The following is a 15,482-nucleotide window of genomic DNA, read 5'->3' as shown; positions in this document are numbered from 1 at the left end:
CAGTTTAGTTTCAACTCAGAAATATTAAGTGTAAATAAAAAATTAGATACATAAAAAATATATATTTATAATCAACTATAATAATAAGTGCTGTTGAATATCTGTACGGTGTTGTGAAAAAAAGTATTGCAACATATTAGTGTATCAATATTTTTTAACCTATATTTGAAAAAAACAACAAAAAGCTTTTGTATTTATAAACAACATATATTGTGTTGAACATTTCTTACTCTTCAGAAAGTGAAAGCACAGCAGAAGTCAACACAATCAGCATAATTTAAGATTGACCTACATTCTTCAGCCAGTGATTTGGGATCTTATTTAGGTTGTTACTCATACATTATTGAACATGTGTAAATTAGACACTTCTTTTTTCTTGGTTGGAACAATACAAATAGAAAAATAAGCAACTATACAGACATTCTGACAGACACCCTCTCCAGCACACACTGAGGGTATTGAGGAGCTCCATCAGTGGTAGGATGCTTCATCCCAGGTGTGTGAGGGAGAGGTACCGCAGGTCCTTCCTCCCTGCTGCCATCAGACTCCACAATAAGAACTCAGCAAGATAAATATTTAACAGCACCTTTTCTTCTTGTTATTTTCTTCTTGTTATTTTTGTAAATATGATAGTGTATATAATATAGGGCAGATTTTTATTCTATTCTATTTAGATCTTTCTTTTCATTTTATTATTCTATTTCTGGGTGTCTTTTATTTTTTTTTATTTGAGGTATTGCGCTTGCTGTTGTTTTAAACTGAATTTCCCCTCACGGGACAAATAAAGGATTTCTGATTCTGATTCTGATTCTGATTTTAAAATATATATCAATAATCAATACAAAATAAATGATCAAAAATGTAACTATTTAAAAACTGGATAGTTTCACACTCAAGGTTGTTAAACTTGTTCCCTTTTTTTTTTTTTTACGTGTTCAATCCCAGCTCCGGATAACATTGTGTCCCTGAGTTAGACACCCGAATTTTGCCTGATAGTGGACCTGGTGGTGCGTTGCAGCCTACTCCCATCAGTTTGTAATTGTGTGGATGTCTTAAAAGTGCTTAAAATTGGGTATCTATCTAAAAAATATTCTGCCAACTCATTGTTTGCGTGACATGTGAGGCTAAACATGTGACACCCCAATAGGAATTACCCAGCGTGTATGTAAATGCTTCCAGGGACAGTAGCGCTGACATATTATTGAGGGGAGCATGAGCAGTCACATACGGTGCCATGTGTTCTGCAGTGACCTGACTGGGATGCAGCTTATCGACTTTTCCAGAGGATCAGGATTCTACTTTCTGCTGCTCAGTCAGACTAAATGCAGAATTACATGAGGATTTTCTTCATGAAGCTCCTTCTCTAAGTCATTGTTGTACACTTCTGAATGCTATACAACAGATTTATTGTCTGGGTAATGCTCTTATATTTGATTTCCAGTTACTTCCCAGTGAGTGAACAATCCAAACAAATGATGAATGTCTTCTTGGAAAACACTGCCTTGTGTTTCCCTGCTGCTGCTGAGATGCTGCTTTTATTACCCTGCTATACTTAGGTGACCATCTGCTGCTGTATTCCATTAGATAAGTAGATATCTTATAATCCATATCAGTAAACAAACCTACTTTATTGGCTTCAATCAGCCGTAATGCTTAAAGCAGATTAAATGAAATTACAGTGACACGAATGACATCAGATGTTTAGAGACAATCGACTGTTGATGAGATAAGAGAGTTGCCTGATCATTTTACGTGGCTTGCAAGATAAATGGACTATAAAGTAGAGATATTTTAAAATTAGGACGGATTCATTTTTTTTCATTTTAATTTTGGGAACTCATATCATATCATTAAGATATTTAATATTTTTTAAATATAGTAGCCTTCTCTGCTGGCCTGATGATAATCAGAAAATACATTTAATTTTCAATTTATTTGTATTTTTTTATTGATTAATTATCATAAATATGTATTAAGTTATTCCTCATAGTCTTTTCTCTTCATTTCATTTTTTTCCTCTTGCTTGCGCAAGTTGGCCACTGCTTCCAGGATTGTACGTTCATGTAAGAGCTTCATCCAATCATATTTGAGCTGTCGTGTAGCCAAAAGAAATCTACCCGAGGTTTTCAGTCGTTTCAGAAGTGTCTCTTGTCTTGAGTTAGCGACACAACGTCAGCGCTTTGGAAGCTAATCTTCTGACAGCTTCCACGACGCTGAACACGTTGAGCGCGTTGAACATGTGACACGTTCATGTCCTCTTATTGGATAGCACTGAGGATCGTCACATGGAGCTGAAACGATGAGTTGAGTTAATGTTTTTCAACGCAATGGTTGAAGAGCTTGATCTGGTCGCGTATATACTTGCAAAGCCATTTTCAAGAAGGGGGCGATGCAGAGCGTGTGTGTGGTGGCCATGGAAACCACACAGACTGTAGTCGGAGTGATATTTTGATATAATGCACTGATTTTGTGATCATTTGATAATGATCTAAAAGTCTTATTGACCTATAACTCTATTTGTTCAGGCTTTTCCTTGATTTTCTGGAACTCCTGTGTTGTTCTCAGTTTTATCTTGATCTTTAAAGTATATACTTTATTGAATATTGTTTTGATTGTTAAAGCGCTTTGTGACCCTGGTCTGGAAAAGCGCTATATAAATAAATATTACTTACTTACTTACTTACTATAACAGTACACGGTCAGATCCCTGGGGTGTATAAATAACCTTAAAGTACTTATTGAGAGGTGGATTCATTCAAACGTGCGCCACTGAACGCCTGTATGAAATGCACGCCACTGGTAAAGCATCTTTCTCAGACCAGGGTTACATAGCAATTGATACATGCAATATATATAGAAATTAAGAGTGAATGCTAGCTTGTTTGAATAGACCAGGTATGACCACTTAAATTACTTTGTAGGCTATATTTGGGCCCCAGGCCTTGAGTTTGACACTTAAGAAAATACTAAGAAGACACTTTATAATAATGAATAACTGGCCAATATGTTGCTAGTTCAAATATTTTTATGAATACTTTAACAAGTACAGTAGGCCATACAGTATACTGTATGTTCCCCGTTTCAAAAAAAGTGATGTATTCTTTATTATTTAAACGTTTATAAAAGTAAAATTGTAGAAAAATAAATACAATACTCACCAGTTTCTATTCCTGCAATCAAAAGCAGCAACCCCATTAGCGTCAGGCGTCCACTTGATACCTGAGGGAGAAAAAAAACATTTTACTGGTAGTTTTTAACTTCATAAAGTATTTAAAATATAAATACAAGACTTGTATTGCTATTTACAACAACAATCCTGATAGAACCGCAACACATTTTTATGTAAATATATGAATGACTAATTAAGCTTTATTTACGTTTATGTGTTTGTTGATTAGAAAAACTTTTTAAAAAGTATTGTAAAACAAGGATTTTTTGTGGTGATTTAGATAAATTACAAAATAGCATGAATGAAATTCAATACAGTAAAATATGTCCCCAAAAAAGAAACTTAAAAAAATTGAACAATTAATTTACGTGAAAAAATAAAAATAAATGAAAGTTAAATAATGAAAACAAATGAATAGGAAAACATGTAAATAATTAGTTCAACAAAATAACCTTTTTCTCTATTGATTTTAGGAATATAGTTCTATTTTTTTAACAGCCCAGCCAAGTCAGAGAGGGGTGACATGTTAGTCAGGATGTCGACAATCTGATCTTTATCTGGGGTGTAGATATAAATGTTTAATAACATTAAATTCACTGACCAGGATAGATACGGAAGAATCCTGTGCTGCTGCCAAAGAACTGCCAAGTAAGCGTTGGATCCTTTTGGAAGTTGGAGATGTACACCTCATTTAGAGCCTCGGAGTTGTAGATGGCGTTGAGGATGTTGGGATCTGTAAACATAAAGAAAGAATATACACAGAATTAAAAAAAAACAGCCATCATCATCAGACAAAAAGCCCACTGGGTAACACTGACCTTTATTGTAGACGTTGGTTGGGATCTGGATGTTGCTCTGCTGTGTGTTCACCAGCAGGTTGTTGAAGTGTTCATTCTCCTCCAGGGGAAACTCTCCACCCAAATCGAGATAGTTCCCATCTTCATCCATCTCGTTGATGGACATGGAGTTGTAGTAATCAAACTGCGTAACCAGAGCAAAGACATGGACGTCTTAATGACGGCGACCCTGACAAAGATCCAGTCAAGAAATGTAGGTCAAACCTGCAAGGTGGAGTTGTACTCATGGTACAGGTCGGCGTCTTCGGCTGATTCAGCAAGTCTCTGGAAGAAACATTATGTTTCTGTTTGAGCAAGAACTTTGATCTGTATGTTTTTGTTTGGACTTCTTGTATTTCCAATCATTTGTTAAGAATATAAAGTAATTTTAATTTATTCATCCCAACTCCCAAATAATGTATATCTTGGTATTGTTATCTGTAAAGATTGGTAATTGTTTGGCCCTTAAGCTAAAGCAAAGTTCCCATATTTATTATGGATCAGAAATTAAAATCATTAGTATTGTGCTTAAATGTTTTGCAGTCTTAGTTGTGAGAGGCTCAGGGGTTAAGTAAGTAAGTAAGTAAGTAATATTTATTTATATAGCGCTTTTCCAGACCAGGGTCACAAAGCGCTTAAACAATCAAAACAATACTCAAAAAAAGTATATACTTTAAAAATCAAGATAATACTGAGAACAACACAGGAGTTCCAGAAAATCAAGGAAAAGCCTAAACAAATAGAAACGTCTTAAGATGTTTCTTAAAGGAGTCAGTAGATCCATCAAGCGCAAAGAGAGAGGAAGATCGTTCCAAAGCTTAGGAGCAACAGCCTGAAAGGATTTCTCTCCTCTGGTCCTGAACCGTGTGCGAGGAACCATAAGTAGATTCTGATCCACAGACCTCAGAGCCCGAGCTGGGGTGTAAGGCTGGATCAGATCAGTGATGTAAGGAGGAGTCTGACCATGAATAGATCTGAAAGTAAGAACCAGAATTTTAAAGTTGATCCTGAAAGAAACTGGAAGCCAGTGAAGAGTTTTAAGGATCGGAGAAATGTGAGTTCTTCTACTAGAGCGGGTCAGAATTCTCGCTGCAGAGTTCTGTATCAACTGCAGGCGAGACAGATCCTTCTTGTTAAGAGATGAAAACAAACTGTTACAATAGTCCAGACGAGAAGAAACAAACGCATGGATTACAAGCTCCAGATCATAAGGCAATTAAGTTAAGTTAAGTTAAGTTAAGTTAAGGCAATTTAAAACACTTTGGGCTTCATGTACTAAGGGGTCATACACGGCAAAAAAACGCCACTTTTCTACGTCAAAGTTTATATGTGTCTATAAGAAAAAGAGCGTTTAAAAGGTCGGAGTTCCCGACACATTTGTAGGTGGCGTACGTCCTCAGAGTGAGTTCCTTGAAAAACACACTTATATAAATACACCATCACTGATTTGTTCTTTTATCATTTGTAAGCAAAAATCTTTTATTTTATAGATAAGAGGAATAAGAATTTGCGCGTGTGTTCAAAGCTCCGCAACACATTCATATAAAGCTCCGACAATAAGACCATCTTCACTACATCATTAATATAGTGCTTTAAATGACTGATTTAAACTTTTATTCTTGTTATCTCCATTTTAAGACGCGTCAAATAAGCCCCTGAATGTCTCTGTAGATAAAGTATTTGCACTAATAAACCTGAATGTAAAATATAAACATTTACACCAGAGCTCGTCTGCACCGATTTAAATTTAAGTATGTGATCCTTGTCAGAAATGTATAAAATTAACGAATATAAACTGTTAATGCAGTTAAATCTCATGTTTTTATTCGTTTTTTTCTGATCACGGAGAGAAAAATCAGACTCTGGTTCATTTAAATACGATTTAAATATGTAAATGAGGGCGTAGAAAGGGACAAACAAGACTGCGATTAATTCGATGTTTATAAGGATGTACAAAGGAGGTGCTTGTATTTGTGTGCACGTGCACCATTTTCTAGATTTGAGTGTTTGACCGTTTTTTGTATAAAATCCAAGAACTTCTTTTTACATGAGGCCCCTGGAATATCAAATTGTCTCACAGATTGTCTTTTTGCTATGAAAAAAAGAGCTTGATCAATTTTGACTCAAGCACAATACATGGCTTTAGGTATAATTTTAATATAGTCTAAACTGGTGATTGAATCACTGCCATAACAAAAATTTGGGTAAATTTTTGGGTACATCCTCCACGATCATGATCAATATCCCACCTTTACTGACTTCATCTTGCTCCCCAACATTCTCTCGATTTCATCAGAGAAGTCCTTCACCAGGTCACCTCCATCCAGCTCCACGATCTTCACGATCGACTCCACATCCTTCAGTTTCTGTCGGTGAGGAACAAACGTCAGTGTTCGAGCTTCAAATAGATCAGTAATCTTAATAGCTTGTTGTCTTTTGAACCCACAACCGTACATTAGTTTTACTAGAATTAGTATAAAATCTAAGGCCGTCTGGTTCTGCTCAAGGTTTCTGCCAGTGAAAAGGACTTTTAGCCACTATCATTGTGATTTGTTGGTATCTGTTTTATTCTTCTCTTACATAGTAATGCAGTTGCGAAAAATATTTTCAGATAAACGGATATGATTGATTAATTTATCTGTAAAAACAAAACAAAGTATGTCTAGGGTTTTATTTTCCAATATATCAAAGAAAGAAACAATAGAAATTAAATCAATATTTATTCTAAATGTATTAATTAATTATTTTCTTATAAGAACCACTTTTGATTATTAATTAAAAAAAAAAAATCTCAATTCGTACAACACTACTATTATAGGTCATTCCATCAACAGTCAGATAACATTTCCAAAATAAAGCAGCTCCACAGGGATCCGACCGCTGAGATTTAAGATCACTACTGTGCGACTCCTTAATTCCAATTAACTCTGGCATCACACTTGTGAAGAAGACACTCCTGAACTGCTCCACTGACGTCCAAACATACTTTCAAAGTCCAAACAAAACGCTGCTTCTCTTATGTTGACATCAGAAGAGGATTTCGCTGAAGTTGATCTTATTCGATTGAGAGCAGATGAAAAGCCTTTCTCTGGTGATAAACCCCAACAGCAGTTATAAATGGATGAATGTCTAAATTCAGATCACAAATCCTGATGCTGGTGAAGCCGGTGAGGACCTAATTCTGGACCTTAACATTATCCATTTGTGATTCGATGGACGTGTGCATGCAGGACTTTAGGTTAACGCCAGGCAACATGTTTGAAGATATTCAGTTGAACAAGATATACAGTTGTCCGGTACAGTGATGCCAACAAACTAGTGAACCCCCATGATGCCTTTCTACACACTCTTCAATCAATGACGACTGATTGGTCGATACGATACTGTATTTCAATTTTACGTCTATGTTGCGATGTCAAAAGTGAACGAAAGCTGTGATCCGTTGGCTGGGCGGCAAAGCAGTGTGGGAACCTTTTAGTTCATTGTTACTTTTGTGAAGAAGGATGACACCTCAGATGCAAAGTTGGGTTTGCAAGTTCAAATACATGTTGATAAACAAGGGACAAATGTTACATGTTTTCCTGGATCAATAATTTTCAAGATGGTTGGAATATTAAGGCGTCTTCACTGTCTTTCACTCACCCTTTTTTCTTTGCTGATATTAACATTGCAGCCTTTGGGCACATTGGTCCCATAAACCTTCGCTGGAAGTAGTGGTGTTGATCTACATACCAACATTTAAGGTAAGGTAAAAAGGTAAAACTTTATTGATCCCTCAGGAGGTCTCCTTCGGGAAATTGTTTTTTCCAGTTGCCAGCAATTTTTCATAAACAATAAAAAATAATACATAAAAAATAAAATAAGAAGAAGAACATAAGAGGAAGAACAAGATGACACAATCTAAGTATAAAGATAAAGACAAACTTTTGTGGTATTAATAATACATCGGAAGAATCTGTAGGATTGTTGACATTCATGTTCTCTGTATCTTATCTTAAACACTAACTGGTCACCATATAACAATTACCAATCTTTTACTTTAATTTCGTGCTAACCATCTGACGGGCAACAGTCCCCAACCCTCCAGTCCGGGAAAAGTACTGTTCCGTTGTTACCGGACACAGACACTTATATACTTATAGTATATAATATAATAATTTATTATTGATCAAAAGGGTTGCATTTTCTCCAAAGTAACTTTATCCTGTAACTCTTGGAACGTCATGACGCTTGTTTGAGTTTAGTTTACTCAAAAATAAACCTTTAAAATAGTGAAAATGAATTAATTTATTTGAACTATTTTTAACTGGAGGTGAATTTAAAGCCTACATTAAACCATGCCCTGAACTAGAGAATTTCTGGGGATACTTCTGTATGTTAGAGATTTGTAGAAGCAGTCTTGCATCTGGATCTTGGGTCGTAGTTGGACTTGATTTTGCACGGAGAACCAAATCCATTGAATTTATATATTAATTACAAGATCAAATACTTCAAGGTTTTCAGAAACAAATATTTCACTGTTCACCTTCATATGATTTACTCCATCAAACAAACAGTGGTGAGCGCCACCAGATGTGGTCTCCCAGGGTTTCTTTACCTTCTGCATTAGCAGCGAGCCGGAGTATTTGGTGGAGACTTCTCGCAGTTGCGTGGAGAGCATGGACGCCCACTGCTGCACTCTGAAACACACACATTCCACACAAGAGTTAAACTCCGATGAATTAAACAAGAAACTTGTCCAAGCTGCCGACTCGTTGTCAGGACGATGGAACTGGGTCATGAGTTCTTGACAAAGAGAACAAACAGCAAATTCAATAAATGGGCAACTTTCAAAGGAATATCTTAGCAGACCAAGAAAATCTGAGTTCGAGTGACTATGAATTTTAAGTCATGGATGTGAAATGGATGCAAAACACTGAGAATAAATCATAGGTTTTCTTTTCAAATCAGGTGAAGACATAGTGACCCTTAAAATTGAAGTCTCTAAAATATGTTTTTGGTATATTATTATAAATTCTTATGTTGTGTTTACAATACTGGTAACAACAGTTTATGATTCTGAATTTCAGAAAATGCAACTCTCTTGAAGATGGACTTGAAGTTTATAGATGAACGTCCAATGTTTCATCTCCAAACTTCCACATTTCAATTTTAATTTAAGTGTCGAATCAAACATTTTTTTTTATCTAAAGACACTTTAAAGTTCAATTAGGACTATATGGTTGAAAAGAAAAACAGGTCTCAGTGAACTGAATGAATCAAATGGGAAATCTTCAAGGCAGAAACCTTGAGCAGAACCAGACTCAATGTTGATGGCCTCCTGCATCTAGATAGGTACTTTTGATTCTTGATTCCAAAAAGTTGATATTCCTGCAGCTCTCTATATATTAAATATATTCATATTGTATTAATACTTTGACATCATTTGGGTTCAGTCTCAACTATGGTGGCCCGGACCCTTAAAACTTTTTAAAACGTACATTATATCCTTGAAACAAAAAAACACATGGATACACATTTATGATTAATCATGAATTGAAGAACAACAAAGATGACAAAATATATTTTAAGGAACTAAAATAAGTTAACTTTTGTTTTTGTAATTGTGATTTTAGATTTGTGGTTGAGCCTCCAGGGCCACCGTACTCAATATAGTTAACATTACATTTCTAAATTATTAACTTATCCTTTTTTTGCATTATGATGAAGAACACAAATCTTATACTGGCACAGCTTTAGCGTTAGTGCAGATTTCATCCACGACTGGTCTGATGTCACAGCAGTGTTAAATAATACAACTATTAAGTAATGAAATAATACATTAGTGGGTACCAGAGTAAAAGGTTGTTAAAAAGAGATTTGAATAATCGGATCAGAGCAGAACTGGATGAAATAACATTAGTTGTTCTAGTCAAGTTCACTTCTTTCCATAAAATCTAAGAAACTTTGTGTTTTAAACTTGTACTAGATGTCAGAGTTGTGTCTGTGCTGCTCATGTCACCTTATGAGTGTGTTTGTGTGTGTGTGTGTGTGTGTGTGTGTGTGTTGGGGTGGTGGCCAGAGTCATGCTGACCCCAGATGGTGGAAGGGGAAGTGAAAAATTGTCTGTTAGCATAAACAACATCACTATTTTTTTCTTTCAGAATGGAACATATTGTTTAATACATAAATATATCTCTCTGTGTTTATACTGGTCAACATATTATCACCATGGTAACTAGGAGCCATAGTTATTAAAGATTTAGGTCAGCTGAGTGGTTCAAGAAAAGACTGTATTGTTTATACTTTGTTCACTAATGTTTGGAGAGTAGATGTTCAAAAGGAGCTTTTAATATTCCCTGTATGAGGGTTTGAATGATGCCAGTATGGAAGTACATCAGTGAAGTCAGAATATTGAATAATTACATTTTTATTTTATTTTTTTTAGTCAATGTGTATTTTTAAAATATTTGAAATATATATTGTTTTTATCGAATCACTGGATTCAATAACTTATATAATAAAAGGTTACATTGTGAAAAATTATAGAATTTTAAAATAATAATTTTGTTTGTTTATAATTTTAATATTTCTTAATCCGTAGACCTTTATATTCAATATAAAATGTTGGTATAATAGTGCCAGTTAAAAAGTACTACAATTGGCAGGAAAGTTCAAGTTGCACTATTATACCAACAATATTATATTGAATTTAAAATGCTACAAATATAAGTAATAATAATAATTTAGTAATTGATTTTAGAATTATGGGAATTAGAACTTCAAAATATGTGTAAAAGAAACCAAATATTAATTTAAAAATTTCAATTTAAAATAAGTAAATACACATTCACACAAATTATTGAATTATTATTATTATTTCATTATTCTGATATCACTGATACACTTTCATACATGAAGTACATATGGTTTGATCTTAGAGAAGACTCTCTATATAGGTAGACAATCCACTAAACAATTAAAATGAGTTTAAGCTCTAACAACTAAAAAACATTAGAAAGTTGATCAACTTAATATTTTTACTGATAAATGAATACAAGCTAATATTGGAGCTTCTTCCCAAAATGTTGTAGTGGGTTGTGGGGGCAGCACCAGGAACAAAAGAATCCTAGACTTTCCTCTACAAAGAAATCTTGTTTCCTTGGTCTGCCCCGGGGCGTCCGCCCGAGAAGACTTGCCCAGCACTCGTCCAAAAGAAAGGGGATTCAAACCCAGCACAGCAACAGAGCAACAGCACCAGAGCTAAGATGAGGAAGAAGATAAAGAGCAACTTACACCTCAGGTGAGATCTTCATCTGCGCCTGGATACTGACCAACAAGCAGCAAAATCCAAAAACGCTCAGAAAATTCTTGTTCCTCTTCATCCTTGCTTCTTAGGAAACACAAGATTTTTCAACTTTGACCTTTTAGAAAGATCATTTAAAGTCAGTGGGTTCCTTCATGTTGATTCAAAAGTAGGGATGGAGATCCTGTTGAAGGCATCTTTCCTCCCATGTGGAAACTTCTGCAGGGTTTTGCCGTGAACATCTGACATTAGACGAACATGATCCATCGATAAGTTTCCTCTTCACCTGCACCAACTTTCTCCATCTTCTCCCAGGACGACCAAAAAGTGGGTCACGTCGGACCGTAGTGAGACCAGGGCGCTGGCCGCGCGTGGGGGATTTTGCAGCCGCTTGACTCTAGTGTCGCCCAATTTGTGAGATAATCCACCTGGATTACGGCTTCTCCTCCCCACGGAGGGAGGGAGGGAGGGATGGAGGGAGGGATGGAGAGGTGGAGGGAGGGCTCTGTTGAAGAGGGACTGAGAAAGAGAAGAGGGCGGGGATCGAAACTGCCGATTGGTCGAGTGCTCTGTCCCTTTAAGAGGATTAAAACCATTTCTAGACACAAACCCCCGTGTAGCCAATCACAGCAACTGAAAGCAGGAAAAAAAAAAGGAAAAAAAAAAGTCAGGTTTGGCTGATAGAGGACGAGGCAGAATCCAACAGTGACATGATGCTCCATTTCTCTCACACACACATATGAAAAACACACACTCAAGCTGATTAAAGTCACACACTGTTCATATTCATAATTGACTAATGCAGGCGGATAAAGAGAGGTCAGTGCTTGGCTCGAAGGCAGTGGCAGTGGGAGGGCTGGTGTTGAAACTGTTGAAAAGTTTCACCTACAAGAATTTTCATTGACAAAATTAAATATTTTCTTAAATGTAACAAAATAAGATTCCTCAGTTTAAATCAGAAAAAAAACAATGTTATTAGAGAACTTAGGAGAGAATATGTGAATACTATTTACATCTTCCAGGTGATGATCATCCCTACAATTACAATTTTTAAACTCTTTATTCCTCTTTTTAAAAGACATGTTTACCTTCCAAGAACTTTGCTGTAAACTCATGTAAAGGTATTAACCTGGTGTTGATGTCTATGTCCATGTTTTTTTTAGTTATATATTGAAAATCTTAAAGACAAGACTTGTGTTTTATGGTTCATGTTTTTTTCAACTCCTCAAATAGCCACAAAACAAATGAATTATTTAAAATTAAAAACTAGTTGATAAGGGATTCTAAAAAAAAAAGGAACAAACTCTGAAACTAATATTTAAAACCTCAAGTTTTAAATAGTTTTAGCTTCCAATGTTGTGATGAAATCACTCAAATTCAGTGCGAGATCATGGAATTAAATAAGATGTATAATATGTTATCATTGTCTTAACTATGCACCTCTCAAAATATTTTAAATATATATTTATATGTAAATATTAATGTTTATTCTTAATAGCTTCCAGATGTTGGGGTGTGAAGCGAACTCAATTCTCTTTCCTATCTAATGAGTTCTGCGCTTCCATTTGATCCAAGGAAGCATTTAGAATTAAAACAGCTATTTATTAATAGCAAAGAATGATTACAAAGGTAGGCCTTATATTCATGTGTATTCATGTCATTACCTAAACACTGACCTAAACAACGAATCTTCAGATGTCCTTCACACATGTTATCTCGAGCCAGGTCTGAGGGCCATCAATTCTGGGTCATGGATGTTCACATGACTGTATCCTCCTTACAACACAATATATCTTTAGCAGTTTGGAACTTATCGTAACAAAGAGGCCTCAATGGTCGTCAATGGTATCGAAAACGTATACAAAGGTTCACTCAAAGTTGAGGCCCAGATGCTTAGAGCCTTCAACATTTGAAATACAAGAATATGTTTTAACTCTGAGTACATAGAATGATGATATATAATTTAACCCTTAAATGAATACATATATGTGGATCAATCTGAGGATATATCTTCTGGTGACATAACTCCAATTCAGTGCGAGATCATAGAATTAAATCTGATTCATAATAGGTTATCATTGTTTTCACAAATACATTTTTAAAATGTAACAACATTAGATTCCTACGTTTAAATCGGAGAAGAAAAAATAATGTTTTTAGATTCCTTAGGAGAGAATATGTGAATACTATTTACATTTTCCAGGTGATGATCATCCCTACAATCAACATTTTTAATCTTTATATTCCTCTTTTTAAAAGACATGTTTACCTTCAGAGAACTTTGCTGTAAACTCATGTAAAGGTATTAACCTGATGTTAAAGTCTATGTTTAATGTTTATATATTGAAAATCTTAAAGACAAGACTTGTGTTTTTATTGTTTATGCTTTTTTGAATTCCTCAAATAGCCACAAAACAAATGAATTATTTAAAATGAAAAACTAGTGCAAATGCACAAACTCTGAAACTGATATTCAAAACCTAAAAAAAAAGAGTTTTAGCTTCCAATGTTGTGATGAAATCACTCAAATTCAGTGCGAGATCATAAAACTAAATCAGATTTATAATATGTTATCATTGTCTTAACTATGCACCTCTCAAAATATTTTAAATATATATTTATATGTAAATATTAGTGTTTTTTCTCAATAGCTTCCAGACGTTGGGATGAGATCAATCAAATTCAGTGTGAGATAATAGAATGAAATCAGATTTAAATATGTTATAATGGTATTTACTATACACCTCTTAAAATATTTTAAATATATAATTATATGTAGTGGACAATGACTCGGCGGATGCCGGAACGAATGTCTGTCGAACATTCAATAGCAAACTAACTTAATCTCCTTAACTTTATAAACATATGGCTTATAAAATGCTGATAATTATCTATAAAAACTATCTCTGTTGGGAAAACAGGACGCACAATATCATAAGAAGCTGAATTCTTACCAAAAACGAGACAAGTCTTAAGAGAAAGAGAATTTTGTTATAAATATGTTAGCGTCGCTGCCGTCGCTCCTCCTGACGTCATCACAGGCAGTGCTCGAGTAACCTGTGGCTCCATCTAGCGTTGAAACACGGTTAATACACTCAACACCGCAACAGCAACGTTTCCTTTTAATCATGTTTAACTTAGGTTTTTAAATGCTTCAAATAAAAACTTTATCATCTTAGTTCGTAAGATTTTTGTATCAGGGACGTCTTTTCAGTGCATATTGCTTTCAAATTAAATATTTAAAAAACTCCTCAATGTGGGATATGTCGGAAGATTTGCGTTGTTATCATTATTAACATTGTTATATTTGAAACTTTTAGATACAAACAAAAAAACCTTCCATAAGCACACAATTTACTCTTATAAATATGCATTTAAACAAATCACAATTCTCAACATAGTTTTTAATTTAATACAAATAAATAATGGTCAACATATAATGTAAATTATTTTAGCATTTAATAAATTCTTGCAATACATATTATCCCCTGAAAGTTATGAGAAGTGTGTGTGTTTGTTTGTGTCTGTTGTGTGTGTTTAGATGCTGATCAAGTGGTTTCCAAGTGTGAAGGTGAGGGGGGGGGGGTGGGCTGTGGAGGATCTGGTAACCGTGAGGGCTCGGTGTCAGGGGTCAACACAGATCTAAATCATACAGTTTGAGGGTTTTATTGACCCACACACACACACACATACACACATGTGTGACAGTCTCACATGTACACAACTATGGCTTATCCTAAATTGACACTTCTGTCCTGAGATGATCCCTCACATAAACTTCTTGTTTTATGAGAAGGTTTTCTTAACAAAATACACTCCTTTGAGTTAATTGATGTCGCCCTCATGAGGTCAAGATCATGTTTATACTTTTCATTTGTATTTATTTCTATTTGTATTACTAGTCTCTAAATAAAACCAAGTTTTTGTCTTAAGAATCTTAACTTTTTAAAACATTTTTTTAACCTTATTGCCCATCAAAAAGTTGGAAGTGAATGTAAAGGATATATTTGGGAAACATAGGTTGAAGAAAAATAAGAAGAAAATAATTATATAAAATACAATAAAATAATAATTTTAGCATATTAACTTGATTTTATACTTTTTGCTGCTTTATTTAAGCTTGGTGGTCCCTAACAACAGCTACTGTATAAAATGTGGCCCCTGAGTACAACTGACTCCCCATTCAGTTGGG

At 34.8% G+C, this 15,482-nt stretch overlaps 1 protein-coding gene across 1 annotated transcript in view; it reads right to left on the bottom strand.

The window, feature by feature from the left end:
- Window positions 1–11,369, bottom strand: part of LOC148074023 (voltage-dependent calcium channel subunit alpha-2/delta-4-like) — a 66,697-nt gene extending 55,328 nt beyond the window's left edge. The window contains exons 1-7 of the mRNA XM_087796929.1: window positions 11,281–11,369; window positions 8,603–8,684; window positions 6,255–6,371; window positions 4,231–4,290; window positions 3,988–4,150; window positions 3,771–3,902; window positions 3,159–3,219 (exon numbers count right to left, since the gene is read on the bottom strand). Coding sequence (XP_087653055.1) covers window positions 3,159–3,219; window positions 3,771–3,902; window positions 3,988–4,150; window positions 4,231–4,290; window positions 6,255–6,371; window positions 8,603–8,684; window positions 11,281–11,369 — 704 coding nt within the window. The remainder of the gene's footprint in view (window positions 1–3,158; window positions 3,220–3,770; window positions 3,903–3,987; window positions 4,151–4,230; window positions 4,291–6,254; window positions 6,372–8,602; window positions 8,685–11,280) is intronic.
- Window positions 11,370–15,482: the final 4,113 nt, after the last annotated feature.

The sequence above is a fragment of the Callionymus lyra genome, chromosome 8 (genome assembly GCF_982586985.1).
Source record: "Callionymus lyra chromosome 8, fCalLyr1.hap1.1, whole genome shotgun sequence".
NCBI classification, from domain to species: domain Eukaryota; kingdom Metazoa; phylum Chordata; class Actinopteri; order Syngnathiformes; family Callionymidae; genus Callionymus; species Callionymus lyra.
This window is presented reverse-complemented; position numbering and strand designations above follow the sequence as displayed.